The sequence below is a fragment of the Onychomys torridus genome, chromosome 8 (genome assembly GCF_903995425.1).
Source record: "Onychomys torridus chromosome 8, mOncTor1.1, whole genome shotgun sequence".
Classification (NCBI taxonomy): Eukaryota; Metazoa; Chordata; class Mammalia; order Rodentia; family Cricetidae; genus Onychomys; species Onychomys torridus.
Genome location: NC_050450.1, coordinates 63,571,579 through 63,596,714, shown reverse-complemented (window position 1 = coordinate 63,596,714; position 25,136 = coordinate 63,571,579). Strand labels below are relative to the sequence as shown.

General features: G+C 44.1%; 2 protein-coding genes across 3 annotated transcripts in view; one reads left to right on the top strand and one right to left on the bottom strand.

Annotated features, from left to right (window-relative positions):
- Smyd4 (SET and MYND domain containing 4) overlaps positions 1 to 11,886 on the bottom strand; it is a 54,284-nt gene extending 42,398 nt beyond the window's left edge. The window contains exons 1-2 of one of the 2 annotated variants that reach the window (XM_036195084.1): positions 11,605 to 11,886; positions 10,314 to 10,459 (exon numbers count right to left, since the gene is read on the bottom strand). In XM_036195084.1, the coding sequence (XP_036050977.1) occupies positions 10,314 to 10,447 (134 nt within the window). In that variant the 5' untranslated portion in view covers positions 10,448 to 10,459; positions 11,605 to 11,886. The remainder of the gene's footprint in view (positions 1 to 10,313; positions 10,460 to 11,604) is intronic. The other variant, XM_036195085.1, reaches the window with a different exon arrangement.
- A 62-nt stretch (positions 11,887 to 11,948) lies between these two features.
- Rpa1 (replication protein A1) overlaps positions 11,949 to 25,136 on the top strand; it is a 56,626-nt gene continuing 43,438 nt past the window's right edge. The window contains exons 1-4 of the mRNA XM_036195086.1: positions 11,949 to 12,126; positions 18,818 to 18,868; positions 19,748 to 19,826; positions 20,448 to 20,556. Of these exons, the coding sequence (XP_036050979.1) occupies positions 12,094 to 12,126; positions 18,818 to 18,868; positions 19,748 to 19,826; positions 20,448 to 20,556 (272 nt within the window). The 5' untranslated portion in view covers positions 11,949 to 12,093. The remainder of the gene's footprint in view (positions 12,127 to 18,817; positions 18,869 to 19,747; positions 19,827 to 20,447; positions 20,557 to 25,136) is intronic.

Below are 25,136 nucleotides of genomic sequence, written 5' to 3'. Positions count from 1 at the left end.
TCCTGAGTTGAGCATAGTCCAGAGGTGGGACCCTTGGGAAGTGACTGGGTCAGGAAAGCTCTGATCCAATCAGCGGATTAATTGACAGATTGGCAATCTGAAAGTATTACTGAGGGAAGGCCTACCAGGAGGAAGTTCGTCACTGGGGGCACGCCCCTGAAGGGTCTACCTTGTTGCTGGTCCTTTGCTTTCTCTGCTTCTTGGCTTGCAGTGAGCAGCCTCTTCTGCCACAAGCCCCTCCTACTCACACGATTCTCTCATTTCCTTCATGTTCAAAGCCATGCAGCCAGATGACTCTGTACTGAAACTGTAAGCCAGAACAAAGCTTCCTCCCCGAGTTTTACCAGGCTACAACGAGGAGAAACTGAGCAACACAGAAAGCGGGGCTGGCGGTGGGGTTGCTGCCATGTTTACCTGCTGATGGAGTTCAGATGCTCCAGACCTGGGTTAGAGGAGGTGTCTAGAGAAGTGGAGCCCTAGGCTACAGAAAGACAGAACGTTACAAACTAAATTTACTGGTCTAGTCTGGTGAAAACTGAGAACAGAATGCTCACAGTTCAAATAGTAAAGGCCGTGCTCGTGAGGTCTCAGAAGGGAGTAAGCATTTTCCTGGGAACTGGGTCAGAGGCATTCCTGTGACAGTATGACAAAGACTTGTCTACATCTTGCCACAAGACTTTGTGGAAGCTGAGTTCAAGGAGATGGAGTAATCCACTGGAGTGAATTTGAAGGCAGCCCAGGCACTGCTTGAATGCTTCTGGATGCACTGAACTGGATTTATATTAAGAACTGGGGGGAAGGAAGCAGAGAGGACAGTGTTGGTAGAAAGGGTTCTTGATATACAACCTAGCTTTTACAGTTAGCTTTCACGTTGCTGTGACCAAAACCCCTGACAGAAGCAACTGCAGAGGGAAGGCTGCAGGAGGTTTCCATCCGTGATGGCAGGGAGACGAGCTGTAATTTGGGCACCACCATGGCAGGAGGGCGTGGATGGCACAGGCGTTTGGTTCACTGTGTGGTGGGGCAGGACACAGAGCTGCCTACACCTTACAGGCCCACTGCTACCAGCATAGCTCGGTCAGCCTACCTCGGTCAGCCAGACCCTGCATCTTAAAGCACCCACAGTTTATAAAAGAACACCACCAAGGAAAAAAAGAAAGAAAACAAAAACCAAAACAAAAACCACAACCCGCTAGGAACCAAGCAACAAATCACAATGGGAGTGCATGTCAAGATACAGATAAGGAAGGCATAGTCATTCAAAAGACGAATGCTGGTCGGGTCCGGCTATGCACACCTTTGATTTGAGCACTTGGGAGGCAGGGGCAGGAGGATCTCTGTGGGTTCAAGGCCAGTCTAGTCTACATAGTTCCAGGGTTACACAGTGAAAGCCTATCTCAAAAAACAAACATTTAAAAAAGGCATTTCTGAGGCTCCATGTTCAATCTCTAGACCCCCAAACAACCAAACAGCTCTCCCCAACCCAAAACCACCACACAGCTTTCCCCAACCCAAAACAACCACACACTTTCCCCAACCCAAAACAACCAAACATCAAAACTGGGGCTGGTGAGATGCTCAGCATGTGAAAGTGCTTGCCAAAAAGATCTGACAACCTTAGTTTGATCCCTGGGACCCACACAGTGGGAGGAGAGAACAATTCCCACAAATTCCCTCTGAGCTCCACACATATGCCCCACAATAAAGAGACTGAAAAAAGAACTCTACAGCCACACAAAGGTTATGCATGCCTATACACCCAGCACTCTGGAGGCTGAGGCAAGATCACTGTCAGTTTGATACCACAAAGCAAGTACTATACCAGCCAGGGCTACACAGTGTGAACAGTTTTAAAAAAACAAAAACACACCAGGCGGTACACCTTTGATCCCTGCACTCTGGAGGCAGAGGCAGGTAGATCTCTGAGTTCAAGGCCAGCCTGGTTTACAGAGCAAGATCCAGGAAAGGTGCAAAGCTATACAGAGAAACTCTGTCTTGGAAAACAAAAACAAAAAACTAATTTAAAAAAACAAAACAAAAAGAAACAAAACAAAAATCAAGCAACAACAACAAAAACCCAAAAGAGTACTTTGTAGCAAAGACAATGACAAAAAAAAAAACAACAAAAACCAAAACGCTCCTTTGAGGACATTTCTGGAATCAGCAATATCCTACCAAGTGCTCAGGGGTATATAAACATTTGGAAGGCTTTCCTTGGAGAAGAGAGCACCAGGGTACACTGCTCTCAGAGCTACCCATGAAGCTGTTTATCCAGGATTCTCCTTTATATGTTATTTTTAAGCATTAATATATACTAGTCACTGAACTCACAATTTCATATACTTTCTAAAGTGTCATTCAACCAATATTTATTAACATTTAGATGTTTTGTTTTATTTGCTTTGAGGAAAAGTTTCACTATGTAGCCCAGGCTGGCCTCAAACTCTTTACATTTTTTTTTCCTCTTTAATCAATTATTTATTTTCATGTGCACCATGTGTATGCCTGGTGCCACAGGAGGCCAGAAGAGAGCATCAGATCACTTAGAGCTTGAATTGCAAGCAGCTGTGAGCTGCCATGTGGGTGCTGGGAATTGAACCTGGGTCCCTGCTAGAGCAGCCAGTGTTCATAACCATTAAGCCATCTCTCCAGTCCGTTCTTAAAATGTATTGTGTGCATGGGTGTTTTTGCCTGCATGGATGTTTGTGCACCACATGCTTACATGGTGCCCTCAGAGGCTAGAAGAGGGCCCTGGATTCTTTGTTATGGTTTCTATTGCTGTGATAAAACACCATGACCAAAAGTAACGTGGGGAGGAATGAGTTTATTTTATCTCTCAACTCTCAGGTCACACTCCATCACTGAGGGAAGTCAGGGCAGGAACTCGAGGCAGGAACTCGAGGCAGGAACTTGGAGGCAGGAACTCAAAGAAAAGTCAGGGTGGAAAGCCACTTACTGGCTTGCTCAGCCTTCTCCCTTCCTTCCTTCCTTCCTTCCTTCCTTCCTTCCTTCCTCTCTCTCTCCCCCTTCCTTCCTTTTTAAAACTAATTAATTAATCAATCAATCAATCAATCAATTAATTAATTATTGGTTTTTCGAGGCAGGGTTTCTCGGTGTAGCTTTGGAGCCTGTCCTGGAACTCACTCTGTAGCCCAGGCTGGCCTCGAACTCACAGAGATCCACCTGCCTCTGCCTCCCGAGTGCTGGGATCAAAGGCGTGCGCCACCACCCGGCTGCCTGCTTTCTTATACACTTCAGGACCACCCAGGAATGGCACTGCCCACAGTAGACTGGGCCCTTCCATATCAATCATCAGTCAAGAAATCATCTCATTGGCTTACCTACAGGCCAATCTGATGGGGGATATTTTTTCAACTGAGGTTCCTTCTCAGATAATACAAGCTCATGTCAAGTTGACCTAAAAACTAGCCAGCATAGATCCCCTGGAACTGGAGTTATAGATGGTTTTGAGCTGCCATGAGAATTCCATGCTGGGAAGTGAACCCGGGTCCTCTAGAAGAGCAGAAAATGTTCCTAACTGCTGAGCCGTCTCTCCAGCCCTGGCCTCAAACTCCTGCTGCTCCTGCCTCAGTCTCTCAAGTGTTTGATTATAAGCCTATGCTACCATGTCCTACTTGTCTAATTTTTAACTTCATTTTACTGTGTGTGTATGTTATGTATGAACATGGGCATCTCTGTGTGCATATGGAGGCCACAGAACAATGTATGGATGTCTTCCTCAATTGTTTCTTCATCTTACTTTTTGAGACAGGGTCTCTCACTGAACCTGGAGCTCACTTTTTCAGCAAGGCTGCCTGGCGAGTGAGACCCTGGGATCCACCTGTCTCCACCCCACATCTAAGTAACACCTGAGGTTACAGATGGATGCGGTCATGTTTGGTTTATCTTAGTTGTCAACAAATGGATCTGTAAACAACTAATAAAATTCAAGCTGCTGGCATTCTTGAGAAGGATTTTCTTACAAATTTAATTTTATATGTATGAATGCTTCACCTCATGTATGTATATGTACACATCTGTGCCCGGTGCCCACGGAGGTCAGAAGATAGTGATGGATCCCATGGAACTGGAGTAACTGATAGCTGTAAACTACCATGTGAGTTCTGGGAATGGACCCACATCCTCTGCAAGAGCAATAAGTGCTCTTAACCACTGAGTCATCTCTCCAGCCCCGTGAGTGAGTTTCTTGATCAGATCACTAAAAGTGAGAAGACTCACACTAAATGTATAGTACCTTCTAGTGGCAGCCCAATAAAAGGACATGGAAAAGGAAACTTTGCCATTTGCCTCTTTGCCTTCACTCTTGCTGGCAAGTTCATCTGTCCTGTTGTTGAGGCATTCCTTTGCTGATATAACAAGCAATTTCTGCCAACTTCCAACCTAGACTGTAGACCAGAAGCTCTCTAGGAATCCTGAAGGCCTTTTAGCTGGGTCAGCTGAGACATCCCGCCTCGTGGACTGAGGAACTACTAGATTCTCAGCCTCTTCAATGTCAGACAACCCACTGTTGATCACCCAGACTGTATCATGTAAGTCAATTTAATAAACCCCATTTTAATACATATATTCAGTCAGGCACTGTGGTGTAAGCCTTTAATCCTAGCACTTGGGAGGTAGAAGCAGGCAGATCTCTGTGAGCTTGAGGCCAGCCTGGGCTACAGAGCGAGTTTCAGGACAGCTGGGGCTACACAGAGAAACCCTGTCTCAAAACAAAACAAAGAAACCAAACCAAAACCAAACCAAACCAAACCAAAACAAAAGCCATATATTTATTCTACCAGCTCTATTACTTTAGAGAATTCTAATATATGTGGGTACTAGGGTTTTGAACTCAGTCTTCATGTTTAAGCAGGTTTCCTTCTGCTAGGATTAAACCTGGAGTCAGCCTGAGCTACATGGACAGACCTTGTCTTAAAAACAAACAACTCACTCCACAAAATTCAGTATAGCTAGTTTTTCACTGCTCCTTGGATGTGGTCCTCCTGAGCTTTAGTGTGAGAGCCTAGAAAGAACTCTCCATTTCTTTAGGCCTCAAGGTTTTGGTCTTGGGGGCTCTGAACATGGATCTGTGGCTTGTCACATCATAGACATTCAACATCTGGCAAATGTCTTGACAGAGAGATTTTTTAATTGTGTTTGCTGCAGTGAGATTTTATTCCTCCACTATTAAGACTGAAGACTTTATTCCACCCTGTTACTTGACTTTCTGTTCCTGAGAACTGGGGAAAACTGATTTTCGTATTTGGGCTATGAATTTGTCCATTTGTCAATCCACCAGACCAGATCCAAATGACTGCCAAGACTTCTGCCAACTTCCGCTTCTTTCAGGGTGGTCACTTAGCTAGGCTCATACTTAACTCTTTGGTCTACAATTTATCCTCAGGAAAGAAAATAGCTAATGATCACTAAGAAGCAGTTTTTCCCTTCAGAAATTTAGTTTATCTAGACCTTGCTGCTATCTGATGTCTGTAAAATGTGTTTGTTACAGCAGAATTTTTAGTTGCCTTGGGAGTATTGCCTGCTGTGACCTAGCATATCCCACCTAGAAGCAGAAGTCCTCTTTGTCAAATGTGAAGAAATTTGCCAATACATACTGCAAACACAAGATTTGAGAATAGATTTAATGTGGAGTGTAATGGAGAAGGAAAGTAATCAGCCAGTTTCTGGATTGTAACTGGGCAGGTGTTGGTACAGTTCAATAAGAGATTCTATAAGATGATCCTCCTTCATGTGCTACTAGGCCTAGCTTACAAATTTGGTTTTTCAGTACAGAATAGCTCTGGATGGTTAGCTTTAATTGTCAACTTACATCACCAAGAGTCATCTGGGAAGAGTCTCAATGAAGGGACTGTCTATGCTGGGGTGGGCTAAGGGCATGTTGATAGGGAATATCCTGATTGTTAATTGATGTGGAAGACCCAGCCCACTGTGAGCAGTACCATTCCCTGAGCAGGAGGTCTCAAGCAGTGTAAGAGAGAAGAAACAGGCAAGCAAGCCAGGATCCAGGTGTTCACTTTTGCTTTTCTTGACTATGGATGTGATGCTTTTAGTCTCTGCCTTGACTTCCTGGAAATCATGGACCATATCCCAGAACTGCAAGGCAAATAAACCTTTTCCAAGTTGCTTTATGCCAGGATATCTTATCACAGCAACAGGAACAAAACTAGAACAGGCCCTAAAATCTCCAGGTTAGGAACTGAACCAAAGGCTGTTGTGATTCACTAGGATAGGGACCACCGGAAGGGAATCTGACTTTTGTTTGTTTTGTTTTTTGAGACTCTGTGTAGTTTTGGTGCTCTGTAGACCAGGCTGGCCTGGAACTCACAGACATCCACCTGGCTCTGCCTCCCAAGTGCTGGGATTAAAGGTGTGCGCTACCACCGCCCAGCTGGGAATATGATTTTGATGGCAAATCATGTGTTTGTTTCTGGATATGCTAAATTCTTAAGTATCTTTGAGATTTTCAAGAAGTTAGCTGGATTTATAGATTTGAGTCTCAGAAAAGAGGCTTTCCATACATTTTAAGGACATTTCAAAGAAAACTGATATCACTGGTCTGAAATGCAACTTCCTCAGTTGAGAATACAAATCGAAAAGGGAAGGGAGCCCAGGCTAGTCTTGAGGAACTCCTGTATTAAACAATCAGACAAACCCCCCTCTTTAATTTATATTCCTACCAATGCATCAAATATTCAAATGATTCTTGCTGTTTACTACATTGTTCTGTTAGTAAACCAGACTGATTTATCTAGGCAAAATTCTGCCCATGATCCATACTTTCATCAGTTCCCTACCATTTTTGAAATTCTGTAAAGGGAATCCACAGCTCCTGTAGACTGCTTTAGATATTTTTCAGTTTTTTCAAATTGCAGGTCATGATTCAATGGGTCATGAAATGAATTTAGTGGGCTCTGATTAGCATTTCAAAACGAGGTAAACAGAAGGCAAACTGTCACAATACAGCTCATGCAGTGAGCATCCACACATGCTTGCTTGGAGACAGCCAATTTGACGGCTCTAAATGCCACAGAGCTCTCCCAGGCTTGTATCTCTATCCCAGGCCTCTCTCTTAAATTCCAAACGTGTTTAGACATCGCCATCGGATATATCTACTGGCCACATGCAACTCAAATACAAAGTGTGGGTCTTCTTTCCCTGTCTGTGGTTTCCAGATGTGGCAATGTCATCCTTCTCCCTGGGGCCATCTGTACTTCTCACATTCTACTCCACAACACATCTCATGTCAAGAACTGCTATTAAATCTACCTCAGAATCCAAATGCTTCTTCCTACCCTAATCACAGTCATCCTGGCCTATGTGCATCTTCTCATCGGGGTTACTTTGGTGGCCTTTCAGGCGTCTCTGCTTCTACTCTGGCTCCTTCTGCTGCCTGGCCTTAACACAGCAGACAGAGTGAGTCTTTACAACAGGGCTCAGGACCAGTGAGACTGTTCAGACCTAAATTACTTCCTGCCAAGTTTGATGATCTGAGTTCAATCCCTGAACCTGAGTTGTGGAAAGAGAGACCAACTCTCCAGAGTTGTCCTCTGACCTCCACCTGTACACTGTGGCATGTGCGTGTATATGCTACACACATACACAAAAGTAAAAGAAATTTCAATAGAAAATCATTAAAAAGAAAAATCAGGGCTCAGCCAACTTTTCACATAGAAAGCTAGAGTATTTAGATTTTGCAAGCCTAGAAGATTTTAATCTATTACAGTTACTCATATAGCAAGCAGATTTCCAAAATCTTTTGACAAAATTAAAAATATAATAGTAGAGTATAATTTTTGTAATATAAGTCTACTAATGACAACAATGGAATTATTTATTTTCTAATTAATTAATTAGTTGTATTATTATTAGTGTATGTGTGTGCATTCATGTTCATGTTTTCCACAGCATATGTGTGGAGGTCAGAGAACAACCCTGCAGAGTTGGATCTCTCCTTCCACCTTTATGTGGATATGGGGATTGAACTCAGGTTACCAAGCTTACATATTAGGTGGTCAGGCAGGCTTACATCCTAGGAAGCAAGCATTTACTTGCTTAGTCATCTCACTGGCCTTTCTTTATTAAAAGCAAAGCAAGCGGGGTGGTGGTGCATGTCTTTAATCCTAGGACTTGGGAGGCAGAGCCAGGCGGATCTCTGTGAGTTCGAGGCCAGACTGGTCTACAAAGCGAGATCCAGGACAGGCACCAAAATTACACAGAGAAACCCTGTCTGGAAAAACCAAAAACAAACAAACAAACAAACAAACAAACAAACAAAAAACCATGTCATTTTGCTTAATTAGGGTTCAAGGCCAATACTCCTTATCCTAAAATCAACTGCAAATGTCTATCTGGCAAAACCATCCTTAGCTGTGGTCCTAAGAGGAAAACATACAATTGAAATAACTTTATCCTGCATGCTTAGTTTGCTCATCTCTGCTTGAACATACAGTCAGTTCACATCACGCTTCTCTCAAGCCTTCCGCCAACTAGTTTGCTCTTCTCCGCAGCTGAGCAGCTCAGAACAACAGCCACTCATTACCATCACAGTGCTGGGGTCAGAAGCCTATGCACAGGCTGCCTCTCTGCTCAGGTCCTCCCAAGGTGAGAATCCTCTTCGGAGGGGCTGGGAAGAGCCTTCCCAGGCTCACTGGGTTGATGGCACTTCCTAATGGCGTGGTTTGTGCCAGGCGTGTTTCCCGGTACTCACTGTGCCCTATTACCACTTGTCCCTCTGCTCTCAGCTCATTCCGCTGTGATCCAGACTAGCTTTCTTGCTAGTGCTCGAACCTACTCGGTGCATGCACATTCACATCCTTTCCTGGTGGTCGCTGTCATTTGACCTTTTTGTTGCAATTTTTTTTTGTTTTTGTTTTTGTTTTTGTTTTTCGAGACAGGGTTTCTCTGTGTAACTTTGAGCCTTTCCTTGAACTCACAGAGATCCACCTGGCTCTGCCTCCCGGTCACCACTGCCCGGCTTTTGTTGCAATTTTTATTACATGTTCTGCTGGAACAACCCTGTCCCCCTTTATTTTTTTTTTGTTTTTGAGACAGAGTCTCACTATATTGCCCTTTCTGGCCTGGAACTCTCTACATAGACCAGTCTACCTGCCTCTGCCTCTGGAGTGCAGGGATTAATATTACTGATTGCCACTGACAATCAATAACAGTTACTGAACAAGTGATCACATGGAGCTCAGCCCCAACTGATACATTGACAGCATAGCTCTTGCAGTTCAGGCTCAGGGAACAGGAGGAAGATGGATGGAAAGATTTTAAGAGCCAGAAAGTCTGCTGTGAGATTGCATCTCCCAGAAATGCCAGGGAAGCTATGAAGTCTCAACAATATGGCTGCCTAAACAAGACCTGGATAAGGATGACACCAATATAAAGGTTAGCCTGAAAGGGGAAAAGGTTCTCACAGGGGCCCAATGTCAGACAAAGAACTACAAGAAACTAAAGAATGTTCAGAGTGGGAGAAATAATCTTCTCCAGGGAAACCAAGCCCCAGCTGGTTATCCAATACAAAGTGGTCTGTCCTGCAATCATACACATACAAGCAACATCATATGGACTGCCTAGATTGCATTTATATATTTAGAAACACACACACACACACAACTACAACTTAAAAATAAAAGAGGCCATGAATTTGAGAGAGGGCAAGAGCAAGGTGGGGAGGGGTACATGAGAAGGTTGGAGGGAGGAAATGATGCAATTATATTTTAATTTCAGAAAATTAAAAATAATATTCATTGAATAAATGAAACTTGGTTAATTCCACTGTTTTCTACATATGCATATGTTTACTAGGTAGAGATATAAAATGTCTAGCTTACCGGGCTGGAGAGATGGCTCAGCCGTTAAAGGCTAGGCTCACAACCAAAAATGTCTAGCTTACCAATGAATATAGTCCATAGAATCTGAAAATTATTGGGGCTAGACTATATAATTTCTAGGGTTCTTTCCCAACTATAGCATTTAACGAATTTCTTTGGCAGCTACACAATCTGCACCATATATCCTTTGAGTGACAGGAAGGGTACAGCCTCAGGACTACAACAAGACACTAAATTACTGAAATATAATACATACCAAAAAAGGAAAATAGTTATCCCTACACATTCTATAATCACAGACTAGGAAGAAATGTGAAAACAGATAAGAACTGCTTAATGCCTCATAATATAAAAACATAAAGCTACTCTTTCCAGCAGAAAAAGATGTAACTTTAGATCAAATGACAGGAGAGAACGGTTTCCAGATCAAAATCCCCGAAGTTTCCTTTCACTCACTGGAGAAGGGAGGAGGAGCGAAGAAAGACGTCGCTCAACGCATCTGCTGTGGAAACTGTGTCCTGCACAGCCTTCGGGAGTGACGCCCACTTGTCAAGAAGGTAAGATCTCCATTCATCCACAGGCAGATCCATGCCACCTTAGTTCTGCAAAGGTAGAGATTAAGGATTCACCTTTCTACAAATGCACAATTTATAAAATCGAGATTTCATATAGCAAGTGAGAAGCAACCAAATCAATTTCTCGGGTCTTTTTCTATAGTTGTTGATATGCGGGAGGAGATATAATCGGTGGTACCAAGTCACTGGACATTCTGTCACTCAGAATATTCTTTGGAAAACTGTTCAAGGAACTATGGTAGATAGTGGTTATATAAATATGGTATTTGGGGGCTGGAGAGACGATGGCTCAGAGGTTAAGAGCACCGACTGTTCTCCCAGAGGTCCTGAGTTCAATTCCCTGCACCCACATGGTGGCTCTCAACCACCTGTGATGAGACCTGGTGCCCTCTTCTGGCCTGCAGGGACATATGTAGGCAGAACAATGTATACATAATAAACAAATAAATCTTTAAAAAAATAAACATGGTATTTGATTCATATTCCAGTCCCTCTAGACCTCTGTTTACTCTAGTTGTCCAAGGCCTTCACCCCAGCAACTATGAAATTAGAATTTTAATTTCTAAGATGGTTCAGTTTTCTGTTTCAATCTCCAGATCTTTCTTTCAGTTCATAGACTCGGATTTTTTTGTGATGTTGTAGTTGTTATTGTTGTTTTGTTTTTGTTTTCTTTTTGAGACCTGGTCTTCTTCCTATGTAGCCTTGGCTGGCTTCGAACTCACAGAAATCTGTCTGGTTCTAACTCCTGAGCGCCACCACACCAGCCCCCCCCCCTCCAATTTTTATTTTTGAGGGTCTCGTGTAGTCTAGGCTGACCCCGAATTTACGGTGTTGTTAAGGATGACCTTGAACTTGTGCTGCCTCCACATCCCAAGGGCTGGGATTACAGACAAGACCGTAGGTTCTCCAGGACTGTGGCATGGGCCGTTTGTGTTTTTAGGAACACCACTACCCTCACTCGGAAGCCACCTGACAAATTCCCACACATATGTGACTCAGTTTAAACGGCATCTCCTCCAAAGCCTCACTGATTGATCCCCATCCCTCCCACCCCCCGGGACTTCACCACACGTGTGGCCCTTATCGCGTCCCCCTTAAATCTGGGCTCGACGCTGCCACGACGCCGAGGTCGGACTACGCTCTTCTGAGGGCGGGGACTGAGTCTGCTTTACCTGGTTTATCCCACAGTGTCAAGCTCTGGGCCTGGCACGGGCGCCGGGCACGCACCGCGTGGATGGATGAGGGACTCAGGTCACTGCTTTGACTATATTTAGCAGCAGAGTTACCAGGGAACAGCTCCGATTGCCCCCTGGGCGGCCATGCTGTCCATCCGCCAAAGGGGCCGGCAAACTTCCGACAGCTGGCAAGTGACCAACTCAGCGGCGCGGCGCGGCGCAGACACGGACGTAGCCCCGCCCTCAGTCCCCGCCGTCCCGCCACTAGGCCTCGAACCCGGCCTCGGGTGGGTCACGTGCTCCGCCCGCCGCGCGGTAGCCAATCCCGCGGCTGCCGGCGCCTAGGTCCGCCCCTCGCACCGCGCGCACGTCGGGGGCGGGAGCTGCGCGCACAGATGCTCTGGCCAATCGGTGAGCAGCCCGCCGGACCCGGCAGTGAAGCTCGGGCGGTGCTGGAGCGCGAGCGCGGGAGTTAGCGGTGCAGCCATGGTGGGACGCCTGAGCGAGGGGGCCATTGCGGTAAGGAGACGACCCCGAGCGGGGCCGATGGCTTTGGCAGCACCGGCCTGGAGCGGTGCAAAGCAGACAAGGGGAGGGAGCCGCTGTTGAACGGGAGAGCATCGGGGTGGAGATTGCGTGGGCTCCCGGAAAGCCTCCCGGGGTCTCAATGGTCATGCCCCTCCCCATGAGGCATCCTGGTCCCCGTATACAAGCTCGCATTTCTTCTACCTAAGAAAACAAGACAAATAAACATGCTCCTATTTACCTTCTGCGGCCTCTCTTTCCTCCCTTTCCCCATCACCTCCAAACTTTTCTAGAGTTGTTTTCGGCTGTTTGATTTCTTTGCCTCCTCTTTACTCCTGTTAGACTTTTCCCTGGTCACGGGAGAAAACGTTGGCTGAAGCCACCAGTAGTCTCCCCGGTAGCCAAGTCGGAAGACGTTTTTCAGTTTTCAGCTGACATTGTTTGGGCTTGTTGGCCGCTGCTTCTTTCTGCTAACACTACTCTTGCTAGGGTTCCGTGACATACGTTGGCTGCTCTCGCCTTGTCTTACTTGAAAGCCCGAGTGTAAGTTTTCGTTGACTCAAGCCAGGCCCTCTGTAGACTAGCCCTCTTCTGCATGTCAATTGCTCTATTTCTTCCTGCTGAGCTACCTTCCATCTAAAGGATTCTCTCTGCCTTCTCTTCTCAAAGTCATCTTAAATTGAACATCTCAGAGCAAATTCGTGATGTCCTTAAGTCTGAATTTTAAAAAGAATTACGTGTGTGTATATGTGTGTACATACACAAGTGCATATGCCTTGGAATGCAGAGGACAACTTTGTGAAGTTGTTAGTTCTCTCCACACTTCTCTGTGGATTCTGGGGATTGAACTCAGGTATCCAGGCTTGCACAGCAGGCGTCTTTGCCCACAGAGCCATCTTGCTGGCCCACAGTTTGGATTTCTGGATGTCTCTGTCTCAATGAATTACACCATTATTCTTTAATTTATGCTAGTTAGAAACTAAGGAATCCTCCCTACATTTTGCCCGACTGGGTGCCTAGACCTGTCAACAACTGGAGTGTATTTTAACTCCACACAGATCTCTGAGTCATCTACTTTCCATCCACACACTGCAACAATCATTTGCTCTCTGAACTAGTCAGTACTACTCAACACACTCTCCACAGTCCCCTTAAGGTCCCCTTGCTAGGCCTTGTCTGTCTTTCTGTCTTTTCTCTTTTAAAATATCTTTCCCTGGAGGCCATTGATCATTGTTTCTATTTCTTTTGTTAACAGAATGTTCCAGTTCAGCTCAGTTGTTACTGCGTTGGTTGGCAAAGTAACTAGACTGAATCCATTTATTTTGAGTTTTTGTTCCCTTATTATAGTATGTATGATTTGGGGCAGCATTCTGAACTCTTCGCCTTGTCTGTAAAATGAGGATGGTACTGAGTACCCATTGCACAGGACTAGTTGGAGGATTGGGTTTCCGAAGTTAATTTAGCGCCTGCTAGTGCAGCTAGGTGACATCACAGATGTAAATGTACATTTATTATTTATTATTTGACTGCTGTGGGTTACTTTGTGTTTTTTACACTAAGCTGTGAGGCCTGTCTCTACAGAATGAGTGAAACAGTGGAAAGAGAGGGACAGAGGCGGAAGGGAGGAAAGAAGCAGCTTGGAACAAAGGAGGAGGAAAAACAGTTGTCAGAATCAAAGGGATATTTGTATACACTAGGGTTGTATTTATGTTGAAGCTTGGGATATTTTTGAATTGTCCTGACTAACATGGCTACCACCTTGTACCCTTAAGACAAATTACTAATGATTCTTTACTCTTATAAAGAATGTTCATAGGGTTATTTAAATAACTTGCTAAGTTTTTCTTAAATATAAACATTTTAGAAAGCTTTTTCAGACATTGGGTGAAATATTATTTAGACTTTGTTTATAAAGTTGTGAGTTGTTTTTTTTTTTTTTTTGAGGTTTTGATCATAGGTAAAATGTTTTTTGTTTGTTTGTTTGTTTTTAAAGACCATCCCAGCTGTTCTGGAACTGGCTTTGTTGACCAGGCTGACCTCAAACTCACAGAGATCACGTGCTCCGCCTCCCGAAGTGCCACCATGCCAGACTCCATAGTGTTTTTTGTTGTTTTGTTTTTGTTTTGGAGACAGGGTTTTTCTGTTATTTTGGAGCCTGTCCTGGAAGTCACTCTGTATACCAGGCTGGCCTCGAACTCATGGATATCCGCCTGCCTCTGCCTCCCGAGTGCTGGGACTAAAGGCATATGCCAACCACTGCCGGGCCCATAGTGTTTTAATATGTGTTTATGGTGATGGAGTGTAGAGATCCCTGGTTACCTGACAGAAGTGTCGTTTTAGCACAAAGGCATCAGGCCCCACTGGCCAAGCAAATAGCAGAAAGTGGAGGTATTGGGGGGAGAAGTTACCATAAAATGAGCTTATGCTTGGAACTGTGGTGATAAGTAGGGTAAGTACAGCACTTTTACTACTTGCTATCCCTAGTGGTGGAGCTCAAACCCAAGGCCTCAGACACGTAAGCTAGGCAGGCACTCTACTGCTAAACTCTACCCCTGGCCAGCCCATCCTGTCTGTCTTCACATAGTTCAGCTATGGGGAGGAAAAGGCAAGGAGATTAGTATTTTTATGATTTCCAATGTCAGTTGTTTTAATCAGTGTCACATTTTACAAAGGTGTTAAAATGGAAAGAGGTATAAACTGCCTGTTGCCTTATTTGATTGCTTTGTGATTTTTTTTATTAGTAATGTTACTTGAAAATTTAATGTACTTTTTAGAAAGATTTATGTATGTATTTTATTTATATGGACGTTTTGTCTACATGTATATCTGCATACCGCAGGGCACCAGATTCCTTTATTATAGACAGCTGGGAACCACCGTTTGGGTGCTAGCAGTTGATCTCAGAGCCTCTGGGAAGACTAGCCAGTGCTCTTAACCCCTGAGCCACCTTCCCAGCCCAAATTTAAAGTACTTTTAAGTGTACGTGTTATGATAATGTTCCAAAGAAAAATTTCCCTTCGCCTATTTATGATACATTTTAAATTAAGAACAATAAAGTAGTAACTGCATGTGGTTTTTAAGTTAAACAGAACAGAAAGGTACTTAATGAAATTATTGACCTTTGCTTCACCCTGCCCAGTGGGGTTTTTTTGTGGTGTTTTTGTGTTTGGAGACAGGGTTTTTCTGTGTAGCCCTGGCTGCCCTAGAACTCCTCTGTAGACCTGGCTGGGATTAAAGGTGTGTGTTAACCACCACCTGGCTTTAAACCACCAGTGTGTTTAAAACCGGGTCTTGTCATGTAATCTATGGCCTCTACCTTACTCTGTAGCCCAGGCTGGCGTCCACCTGTGGCAGTCCTCCTACCTCTGCCTCCCGAATGGTGGGATTACAAGTGTGAGCTACCACACCCAGGCCAGACATAACTTCTCAAAGGAAAACTTGTCCACGGGGTCCTGCAAGATGGCCCAGTGGGTAACACACCAAGCCTGAGGATCAGAGATTGATCCCCTGAACCTGCATGGTGGAATGAGGTGTTTGACTCCTGCAACTTGTCCTCTGAGCTATATACACACACACACACACACACACACACGCACGCACGCACGCACACGCACGCACGCACGCACTCACGCACACACGCACACGCACACGGAATAAAGATTAAAAAACAACGGGTGTCTAGCTGGGTTACGTGGAACATTTCTGTAAACCAAGTTAGCCAGAGGTTGAAAGGTCAAGGCCAATTTAGGCTGCAAGATCCTATCTCAAAAAGGATAAAGAGAAAACAAAACGGTCCAGAGATGTAGCTGAGTTGGTAGAGTACTTGCCTACTTGGCATAAAGCCCTAGATTTAATCCCCAGCACTGTACGAAACAAACTTCTAATGTGGTCTGGGTCGGTAATGGCAGCACGTGAGAGGTCTCTCTCGGTAAGAGGATTGGTACTTATCTCCATAGTGAGTTCAGCACAGCCTGGCCTAGGTGAGACCCTATCCCAAAAAAGTACAGAAAGGAGGGGGAAGATTTGTAGTTTCGGTTTTGCTTTGGTTCCTTTTTTTTTTAATTTCTGAGAAACAGTCTCATTATGCTGCTCAGATTGGCTTTGAACTCCTGGCCTCAGCTGTTTCCTGTGTTTGCCTGTCAAGTAGCTGGCACTATGGGCCTGTGGTATACTAAGCCCAGCTTTATTTTTATTTTTTGGCTATTGTAAATGAAGATGCTTTGAACATTTATGTACAGATCTTTATACATATAAATATTTAAATATACCACATAAATTATTCATAATATATACATAAATTATGTAATATGTATTAAATTTTTTGTATATATAAAGTAATCCAGATATTGGCAGATAAATATCTGGGAGTGTGATTGCTAGGTCATATGGCAACTGAATGCGTAATTTGATAGAAATCTCCAACTTTTCCCAAGTGTTTGTGAAAGTTCTAGTGGCCGATGTGTAGTGCCGTCCGCCTCTGTTTTGCTGTCCTGATGAATGTGTAAGTGTAATGCTGGCTTTCTCTGATCTTATTTGTATTTCCTTCATTAGGAATGACATTGAACATCCGTCGGTGTCTTTATTGTCCATCTGTATAGCTTGGGAAGTGTCCCCATTTTTCTGAGGTCTTGAATTTGGGTTTTGTCTAGAATGTGGTGGTATGTAACTGTTGTCCCAGCCAGAAGCTGGGGGGTCAGGAGCTCCAGGCTGGCATAAGCTACAGAACAAGAGCAGGTCCTGAAAGACAGAAACGTGGCAGGATTTATTTTGTATATGTCTTCTGTTAAATATAAATATCACAACTATTTTCTCATAGGCTGTGTTGCCTTTTCATGTAAGGTTGTAAAGGTCAGATGTAGAGACTCCACACTAACAGGAGCTCAACCACTGAGCTGCACCCCAACTTACCTTTCCATTTTTAAAAACATTTTTTTGTGTGTGAGTGTGTGTAGCCATGTGTCACTGAATATGGATAGAGGTCAGGGGACGGCTTACATGATTGCTTCTCCTACCAAGTGGGACCCAGGGTTGGAATTTTAGGTCACCTGTCTTGGCAGCAAGCACCTTTACCCCCTCAGCCATCTCACTGGCTTTCAGTGACACTCCCTACACGCCCAGGGTCTCACTGTGTAGCCCAGGCTGGCCTCAAGCTCACAGAGCTCTGTCTGCCTCTGTCTCCTGAGTGCTAGGATTGAAGGCATGCGTGATGGTGGCTGGAGAGATGGTTCACTTAGTAGCACTGGCTGTTCTTCCAGAGGACCCAGGTTCAATTCTTATCACACAAATAGCTGCTCACAACAATCTGTAACTCCAGTTTTCTTTCTCTGAATTGTACTTGTGTATTCTAAATTTTTAAAATTTTTACTTATTTCTAGGTTAAAAATCTTTTGTCCCATATTTTTTCGCCTAAATTTCTAAAGTTTTAGATTTGCTTTCAGACTCGTGAACCATTTCAAGTTAACTTTTAATTAGTTAACTAACTAGTCAGTTAATTATTTGTTGCGAACGTGTGTGTGTGTATGTGTGTGTGTGTGTGTGTGTGTGTGTGTGTGTGTGTCCATGTGCCTATGTGTGTAGACCTGAATTCAGCCTTGGGTGTTGTTTGAGACAGGGTCAATTGTCTGAGAGCTGCAGTTTACCAAGTAGACTAGGCTGGTTGACTGTCCACGGAGCCCCAGGTTCCTGCTTGGCCTTACCTCCCCAGCGCAGGAATTACAAGCATGTGCCACCACGAGTAGCATTTTAAAACATAGGTTCTGGGGATCCAACTCAGGTCACCCAGCTTTGCTAAGCATTTAGCACAGCCTTGGATTTACTTTTTTGCATGGTGATCTGTCGGACCAGTTTTGTTCCACTGAGATACTTTGTTGTGTTTGACAAAATACATTGAGTATGTAGGTCTGTTTCTGGAATCCTGTGTCATAGCTTAACCTGGTCTTGAACTCATTCATGATCTTCTTGCCTGAGCCTCCTGAGCATTGAGATTTACAGGCATGTGTAACCATGCTCAGCTGTGTTTCTGTTAGCATGCATTAGTCATTTGGAAAACATTTGGCTCATTACACTTTACAGATCTTCCATGTTTGATGTTTTATTTAATTAGAAATTCACGTTCGTACTAAAGTATGGTGGCACTCACCTGTACTTCCAGCACTGGAGGCTGAGACAGGAATGGTCCCTCTCCTGTTATGTTACTATCACACTGATTTCATGAGAAGAGTGTTGAGTATTGGGCGCTAGAAGCAGGAGGATCAGAAGTTCACAGTCATCCTTAGGGACTTGTGGACTTGAGGCCAGCTTGGGCTCCATGATTTGTCCAATGATAAAATTAAAACTTTTCTGCTAGATACCTCTGACGGGCTCTTTTAAATTTAGTTGGATTCTCTTATTGTTAGTGTGTTGTCTTTGCGCACACGACAAAGCCTATGGAGGTTAGAAGACAGCTTCCAAGAGTGTCCTCTCCCTCCACAGTCCCTGGGATCGAACTCAGGTTCTCTGGCCCGTGCAGCACCACCTTTGCCCACTGAGCCATCTGAGCCGTCGTGATGGCCCTGGCGAGGCAGGCTCTTAGGATGATGTTTTCTCTAGTTTATTCTAAATAGCAAGCTGTCCTAAAGTAAATACAAATTTTAAGTTGTTTTTCAATTTTTTTTTAAATAAGAATCTGTTTTTTTTTCTTTTTCAGGCCATAATGCAACAGGGAGATACATCCATAAAGCCCATCCTTCAAGTCATTGTAAGTAGCTGCATGTGTGGGAAGCTGAACAAACATGTTTCAGCTCATATATAATTAAAAATCCGCATATGATGAAAGACAGTTTTGTCTACTTCCTGGAACACACACTTTCTCTCATATGTTGTGCGCGCGCGCGGGCGCACACACGCGCACACACACACACACACACACACACACACTTTTCCTCCCCCGTTTCCAGGACACACTCACACTCATTCTCTCTCTCACACGTACACCCCCCCCCCCACCACACACACAGTAGATATTAAGATTTTTTGATGAGCTTTACTACTTAAATGTCTTCTAATTAATTGATCCATCATTTAGGGCTTCTAAAATGTAATGTGAATTTCAAATGTCATTAGAAAAGAGACTGCAGGCTCATTCCTGTAGATTCTGAGACAGTAGGTGAAGATAGTCAGCCCTCCTGGGCCAGTCACCCTCTGCCCTGAGATCATTCCATCTGTCCACATGTCCCGTCCTATCTGCTTCTCTCTACACCCGCTGTGTGTTGCTGTAGGGAAATCATTTTCTTTCCATTTTTAATTTTACCTTGTATTTTCCACATGTTCCCTAAACAGTTCCTTGTGTGTGTTAGGTGCCATGTTATACATAATTTTGAAATACAGGAGAGAGAAAGCACCGTTATCGATACTTGCGTTTATTTTGTTTTTAATAATGTTAGTGGAGAGAGTTTGGTGAGGAAAATCATCAATCCAATTTTCTTTCATTTGTATTTAGGCGTCAGGGGGATGGGCCAGCAGTTCATCTTGTCTTAAACTAACGGCAGACCCTCTCTCCTGACACTAGGTTTACTTACCTTTAGGGATTAGACAGGCAGCCTGCTTAATGAATCAACTTTCCTGTCAACTTTTCTAGAACATTCGTCCCATTACCTCAGGGAATAGTCCACCCCGGTATCGACTGCTTATGAGTGATGGATTGAACACACTGTCCTGTGAGTATGATGAATAAATCTAGGCTGTGGGAATACTTGGATAACAGCAGCACACGGTACCCTTTGATTGCAGAGTTTTGAGCACCTGAAGTCCACATTGGCTGTGGGCTTTGTTGAGGGAGAGATGCCTCTGGCGGAGAGCCTGGCTGACAATACACTGGATGTAGTGGGAAGCTGCCATTCAGCTTAATTAATTTCCTCTAACTGGTGTTGTATGTTTTCTTTGATTAATTTCCCCGAGGATAGTATTGACATTTTGTGAGTGTGATGGGTGAGCCATCCTGTGCTTAACTTTTTCAGTTTTATTTCTGTCCTAGAATCTTTAAAAAGAAGATTTGTGGTAGTGGCGGTGGGGTGCCTTCTAGACTGTTTGCCCGGTGTCTCTAGTCACAGCACTGAAGACCCAGAAAGGATTGCCTTCATTTTCCCCAGGAAACCGATAGTAAAAGTGATGGGGTCTTTGAGGAATAGATAACGTTTAGGAGTAGCCCAAGATTTTAAGGCGGGCAGGTGTACACTGCTTTCCTCTCTGCAGAGTGCGAGGGGGTTTAAACAGCTGTATTTAATGCTTTCCTTGTGGAAGGGCTTGGAGCTGAAGTTCTTTCTCCCTTTGCCCTGCAGCTTTCATGCTGGCTACACAGCTGAACCCTCTTGTCGAGGGGCAGCAGCTGGCCAGCAACTGTGTCTGCCAGGTCAACCGATTCATCGTGAACACCCTGAAAGACGGAAGGTAGGCGCTTTGTTCTCCGCTTGTCCCGCTGTGAAACGGGAACTGACTTGGGACAGAGAAGGTGCCAAGTGGGAAAGTTGAGGGAGGGTTTGACAAGGCAGCGAAGCGCTTCAGCTGAGCTCAGTGACTAACTGTGGCATCAGGGGAGAAATACAGAAGAAGCTAACTGGAAATCCCCCCCCCCAAAAAAAAAGATTAGATTTCACAATTCTACTTCCTTCTGGTTTCTTCAGTATTATTGTTAATATCTTTAAATGATATTCACTTACTACATCAAAAAGAAACATTTAGTTATACAGTCTGGTTCCTTTTTTGTGATCTTGAGTCTTTTTTTTTTTTTTTTTCCGGAGACAGGGTTTCTTTGTAGCTTTGGAGCCTGTTCTGGATTAGCTCTGTAGACCAGGTTGGCCTCTAACTCACAGAGGTCCGCCTGGCTCTGCCTCCCGAGTGCTGGGATTAAAGGTGTGTGCCACCACTGCCCGACAATCGTGAGAGTCTTTCGTAGTCAGTGTGTTAAGCCAATGTAGGATATGGTTAAGTACTTGCAAGGTGTTATATGCTAGAAATACAGCGTGAGCAGAACTGTTATTCCCCTTGCTAAAAAAAGACTTACTTTTAAAAAAGAAAACTTTATTTTTATTTTATTTTCGGAGCTGAGGACTGAACCCAGGGCCTTGCACTTGCTAGGCAAGCACTCTACCACTAAGCTAAATCCCCACCAAGAAACTTTATTTTAGGGAGAGATTTATATACTTTTTTTTTCCTTGTCTTTTATTTTTAATGATAGACTGCAACCAAAACACATAAGAATCAAATATAATAAACATTCCAGTGTTGGTGAAATTATGTTATAATTTATTTGTTATAATGTATTTTGATGATCGTTATATTACATGTATGTGTTTTAAGATTTATTTATTTCATGTATGTGGATGTTTTGTCTACATGTATACCTGCACACTAGAAGAGGGCATCGGATCCCATGAGACTATGGTTACAAACAGTTGTGAGCTACAAACAAATGTACATACTGGGAATTGAACTCAGGACCTCCGGAAGAGCAGCCAGTTCTCTTCATGACTGAGCCAACTCTTCAGCCCCATTCCCTATATATTTTGACACTTTTTTTTCAATTCATATTAACTGGCTATGTCTGTATTCTAATTTTAGCATTTGGCCTTTCTGTTGTCAATTTGGGATATGTTTTATAAAATTCAGTTTAAGATTTGATAAGTTTATACTTGGTGTTAATTTTTAAATTTTTTACTGTATGTTATTTTTGAGGCAAGGTCTCACTGTTTTAACCCTTGCTAGCTGGAACTCACTTTGTAGAATAGGCTGGCCTCTAACCCCCAGAGGTCTGTTTGTCTCTGCCTCCTGAGTGTTGGGATAAAAGGTGTGGTTGTGGACAGCTTTGTGGGTGTTGGGTAGCCGGGAGCTTCTCCATTCCAGCTCCTTTTTGCGTGCTCAAGCTTGTGTGTATTGACTGTGGTTTTGCTTTGCTTTCTTTTGTTTCTGTCATGAACCAATCAATAGTCTCTGTTTTTATGGTGATTTTAAAATCTGTATTTGAATTGACAGATATTTCAAAATAGGTCAGTTTTGTTACCACCCTCCCAGAATAAAGCAGCTCTTAGTGATCTGTGGTGTGGTTTTGTTTTCTGCATAGCTGAGGGTAGCCAGGAAGCACCTCATGCCTCTAGGCAAGCAGTTACATCCCAGACCTCATTCTTTTTTTTTTTTTTTTTTGAGCTGAGGATCGAACCCAGGGCCTTGAGCTTGCTGGGCAAGCACTCTACCACTGAGCTAAATCCCCAACCCCCAGGCCTCATTCTTTATAGTCATTATTTATTCAGGTTACCTGTAGATTGTTTTTAGCTTACCTCATCTTGTTTGTTAATCTATTTTTCCCTCCCCTCCCTCCTTTTTCTCTTTCTCCCTCCCTCCCTTCCTTACCTCCCTCCCTGCCTTCTCCCCCCCCCCCTCCTTTTTCTTCACTATGTAGCCTGGTCTGGAACTCACAGAGATCTTCCTGCCTCTGTCTCCTGAACACTAATTAAAGTCATGTGTTACCATACCTGGCAGTTTCCATTTTCTTAAAGTCTTTTACAAGCATCTTTTAGCAATTCCTACAGGAAAATTTTGTGAATGTTAAAACTGTCTCATCTTTAGTAGGCTGCAGAGATAACAACAGCTCAGTTGATATATTGCTTGCTAGACAAGCCTGAGATTCTGAGTTTGTTCTAAACAGCCAGGTACAGTGGCAAGAGCTCATAATCCTAGGTGGGGGACAGGAGGAGGGGTAGGTGGATCCCTGGTGTTCCCTGCCTTGCTAGCCTAGCCCAGTGGGGAGCTTATGTCTCAAAAAATAAAGTAGGTGGCTGGTGAGGTAGGTCAGTGGGTAAAAGTGCTTGTTGCCAAGCCTGAGGCCCTCAGTCCCCATGACCCTCATGGTGGCAGGAGAGATTTGACTCTCCAGAAGCTGTCCTCTGAACATTGTGTATGCATGCCCATGTGCACATGTACATAATAATAAATGCATAATGTTTAAAGGACAAACAGGATTGGCATTGGGAAAGTACCTCATTTGGTGAAGTGTTTGTCTAGCATTCACACTGCCCTGGGTTTGGTTGGTAGCACCATAGAAATCAGATCTAGTGGTGTATGCTTGTAATCCCAATATTCTGGGGCAGTTAGGAGGATCTGAAAATCAAGGTCATCTTCATATAGCAAATTCTAGGCCAGCCTGGGCTACAGGAGACCTTGTCTCAAAACAGACCAAGGAAAAATCAAGGTGAATGGCTCCTGAGTATTGACCCTGAAGTTGACCTTTGACCTGACCTCCACATGCATGTGCACAAACACATGTCTATACAAATGCACTCAGACACAGGCACCTGTGCATCCTCCCCCACAAAAGAACCTGTGATCTAAAAATGCATATTAGGGCCGGGCAGTGGTGGCGCACGCCTTTAATCCCAGCACTTGGGAGGCAGAGGCCAGCGGATCTCTGTGAATTCGAGGCCAGCCTGGGCTACAGAGTGAATTGTAGGAAAGGCGCAAAGCTACACAAACCCTGTCTCGAAAAACAACAAGCATGTTAGGTTCTCAGTGAAGCCAGTGTACTGAGAACTTCAGGTTTATAGTTCCCAGTGTGTGTGTGCCTCGTGGTCCTTTTAGAACTGTCTAGTTAGGTCAGTCCCTTGTGTGAACACAGCTGGCTTCTCGGTGCAGTGAAGAAACACAGTGAGGAGCACACGTGAAAATAACAATGCAGAGTACTGTAGTAGGTACAAACCATCAGGAAGTGTGAGTTCTGTCCTCCCGTGTGGTGACTGGGTTTATACCAGCACCCAGAGACACTTGAGTGGTGTCCCTCTTGACCGTTAGGACAGCTGCCACATCACTAGGCAATAGGAATTTTTACCTCTGTTGTTGTTAATCTGATGACACCGTCATATAGGATGTCCTTTGTTGACCAGAATATCCTGTGTACTATAGAATTCTATTTACTTTTCTGTGTGGTCCAGCAGTATGTGTACTGTGGTAGAATTTTCTATTCTTTCTTCCACTGTAGCAGAATTGTTAGATGGTCTTATTAATAAAATCAAACCTGAGCCAGGTATTGGGGTGAATGCTGGAAGATCAGAGAAGCAGAACAAGCCACAGATATAGTGATATTTTATTTGTATTGAAATGTGATTTTATTTGTATGTCAATAAAGTTGCCTTGAGGTCAGAGCAAGCCAGAGCAGAAGCTGAGCAGTAGTGGGGCACGCCTTTAATCCCAGCACTTGGGAGGCAGAGCTAGGCGGATCTCTGTGTGTTCAAGGACACAGCCAGCATGGCAGACACACGCCTTTAATCTCAATACCAACCATAGAAGACCTGGAGGTCTGTACAAACAGGCAGTGACGAGGAGGTCATGTAGCTGGGTTTACAACCAATGAGAAAACAGAACAGAAAGTCTTTAAATAGACAGGACACACAGAAGTAGGTCTCTTTCGGAGAGGAAGAACCGCAGAAGCAGTGAAGGGTAAGGTTTTCCGCTTTTGCTCTGACCTCGTGGTTTTGTAACTCTGCAATCGGTCTGTGTTTCTTATTTAACAAGCCGGATACATCTACATTTGGCGCCCAACGTGGGGCTCGAACCCACGACCCTGAGATTAAGAGTCTCATGCTCTACCGACTGAGCTAGAGCCAGTCCACACACAGCCACCTCACCTCACCAGTTCCTCAGCTGATCCTGTTTCCTCAGACTGGAAGCCTCTGAGTCCTCATCCAAGTGGATCTCAGCTGAATTGCTACTGAAAAGCCTAAAAGCTTACCCAGCTCTAGTTCCTGGTCCTCACACCTTAAATACCTTTCTGCTTTCTGGCATCGCTTCCTAGGATTAAAGGCGTGAGTCACCATGCCTGGCTGTTTCCAGTGTGGCTTTTTTTTTTTTTTTTTTTAAAGATTTATTTATTATGTATACAGCATGTATGACTGCAGGCCAGAAGAGGGCACCAGACCTCATTACAGATGGTTGTGAGCCACCATGTGGGTGCTGGGAATTGAACTCAGGTCCTCTGGAAGAGC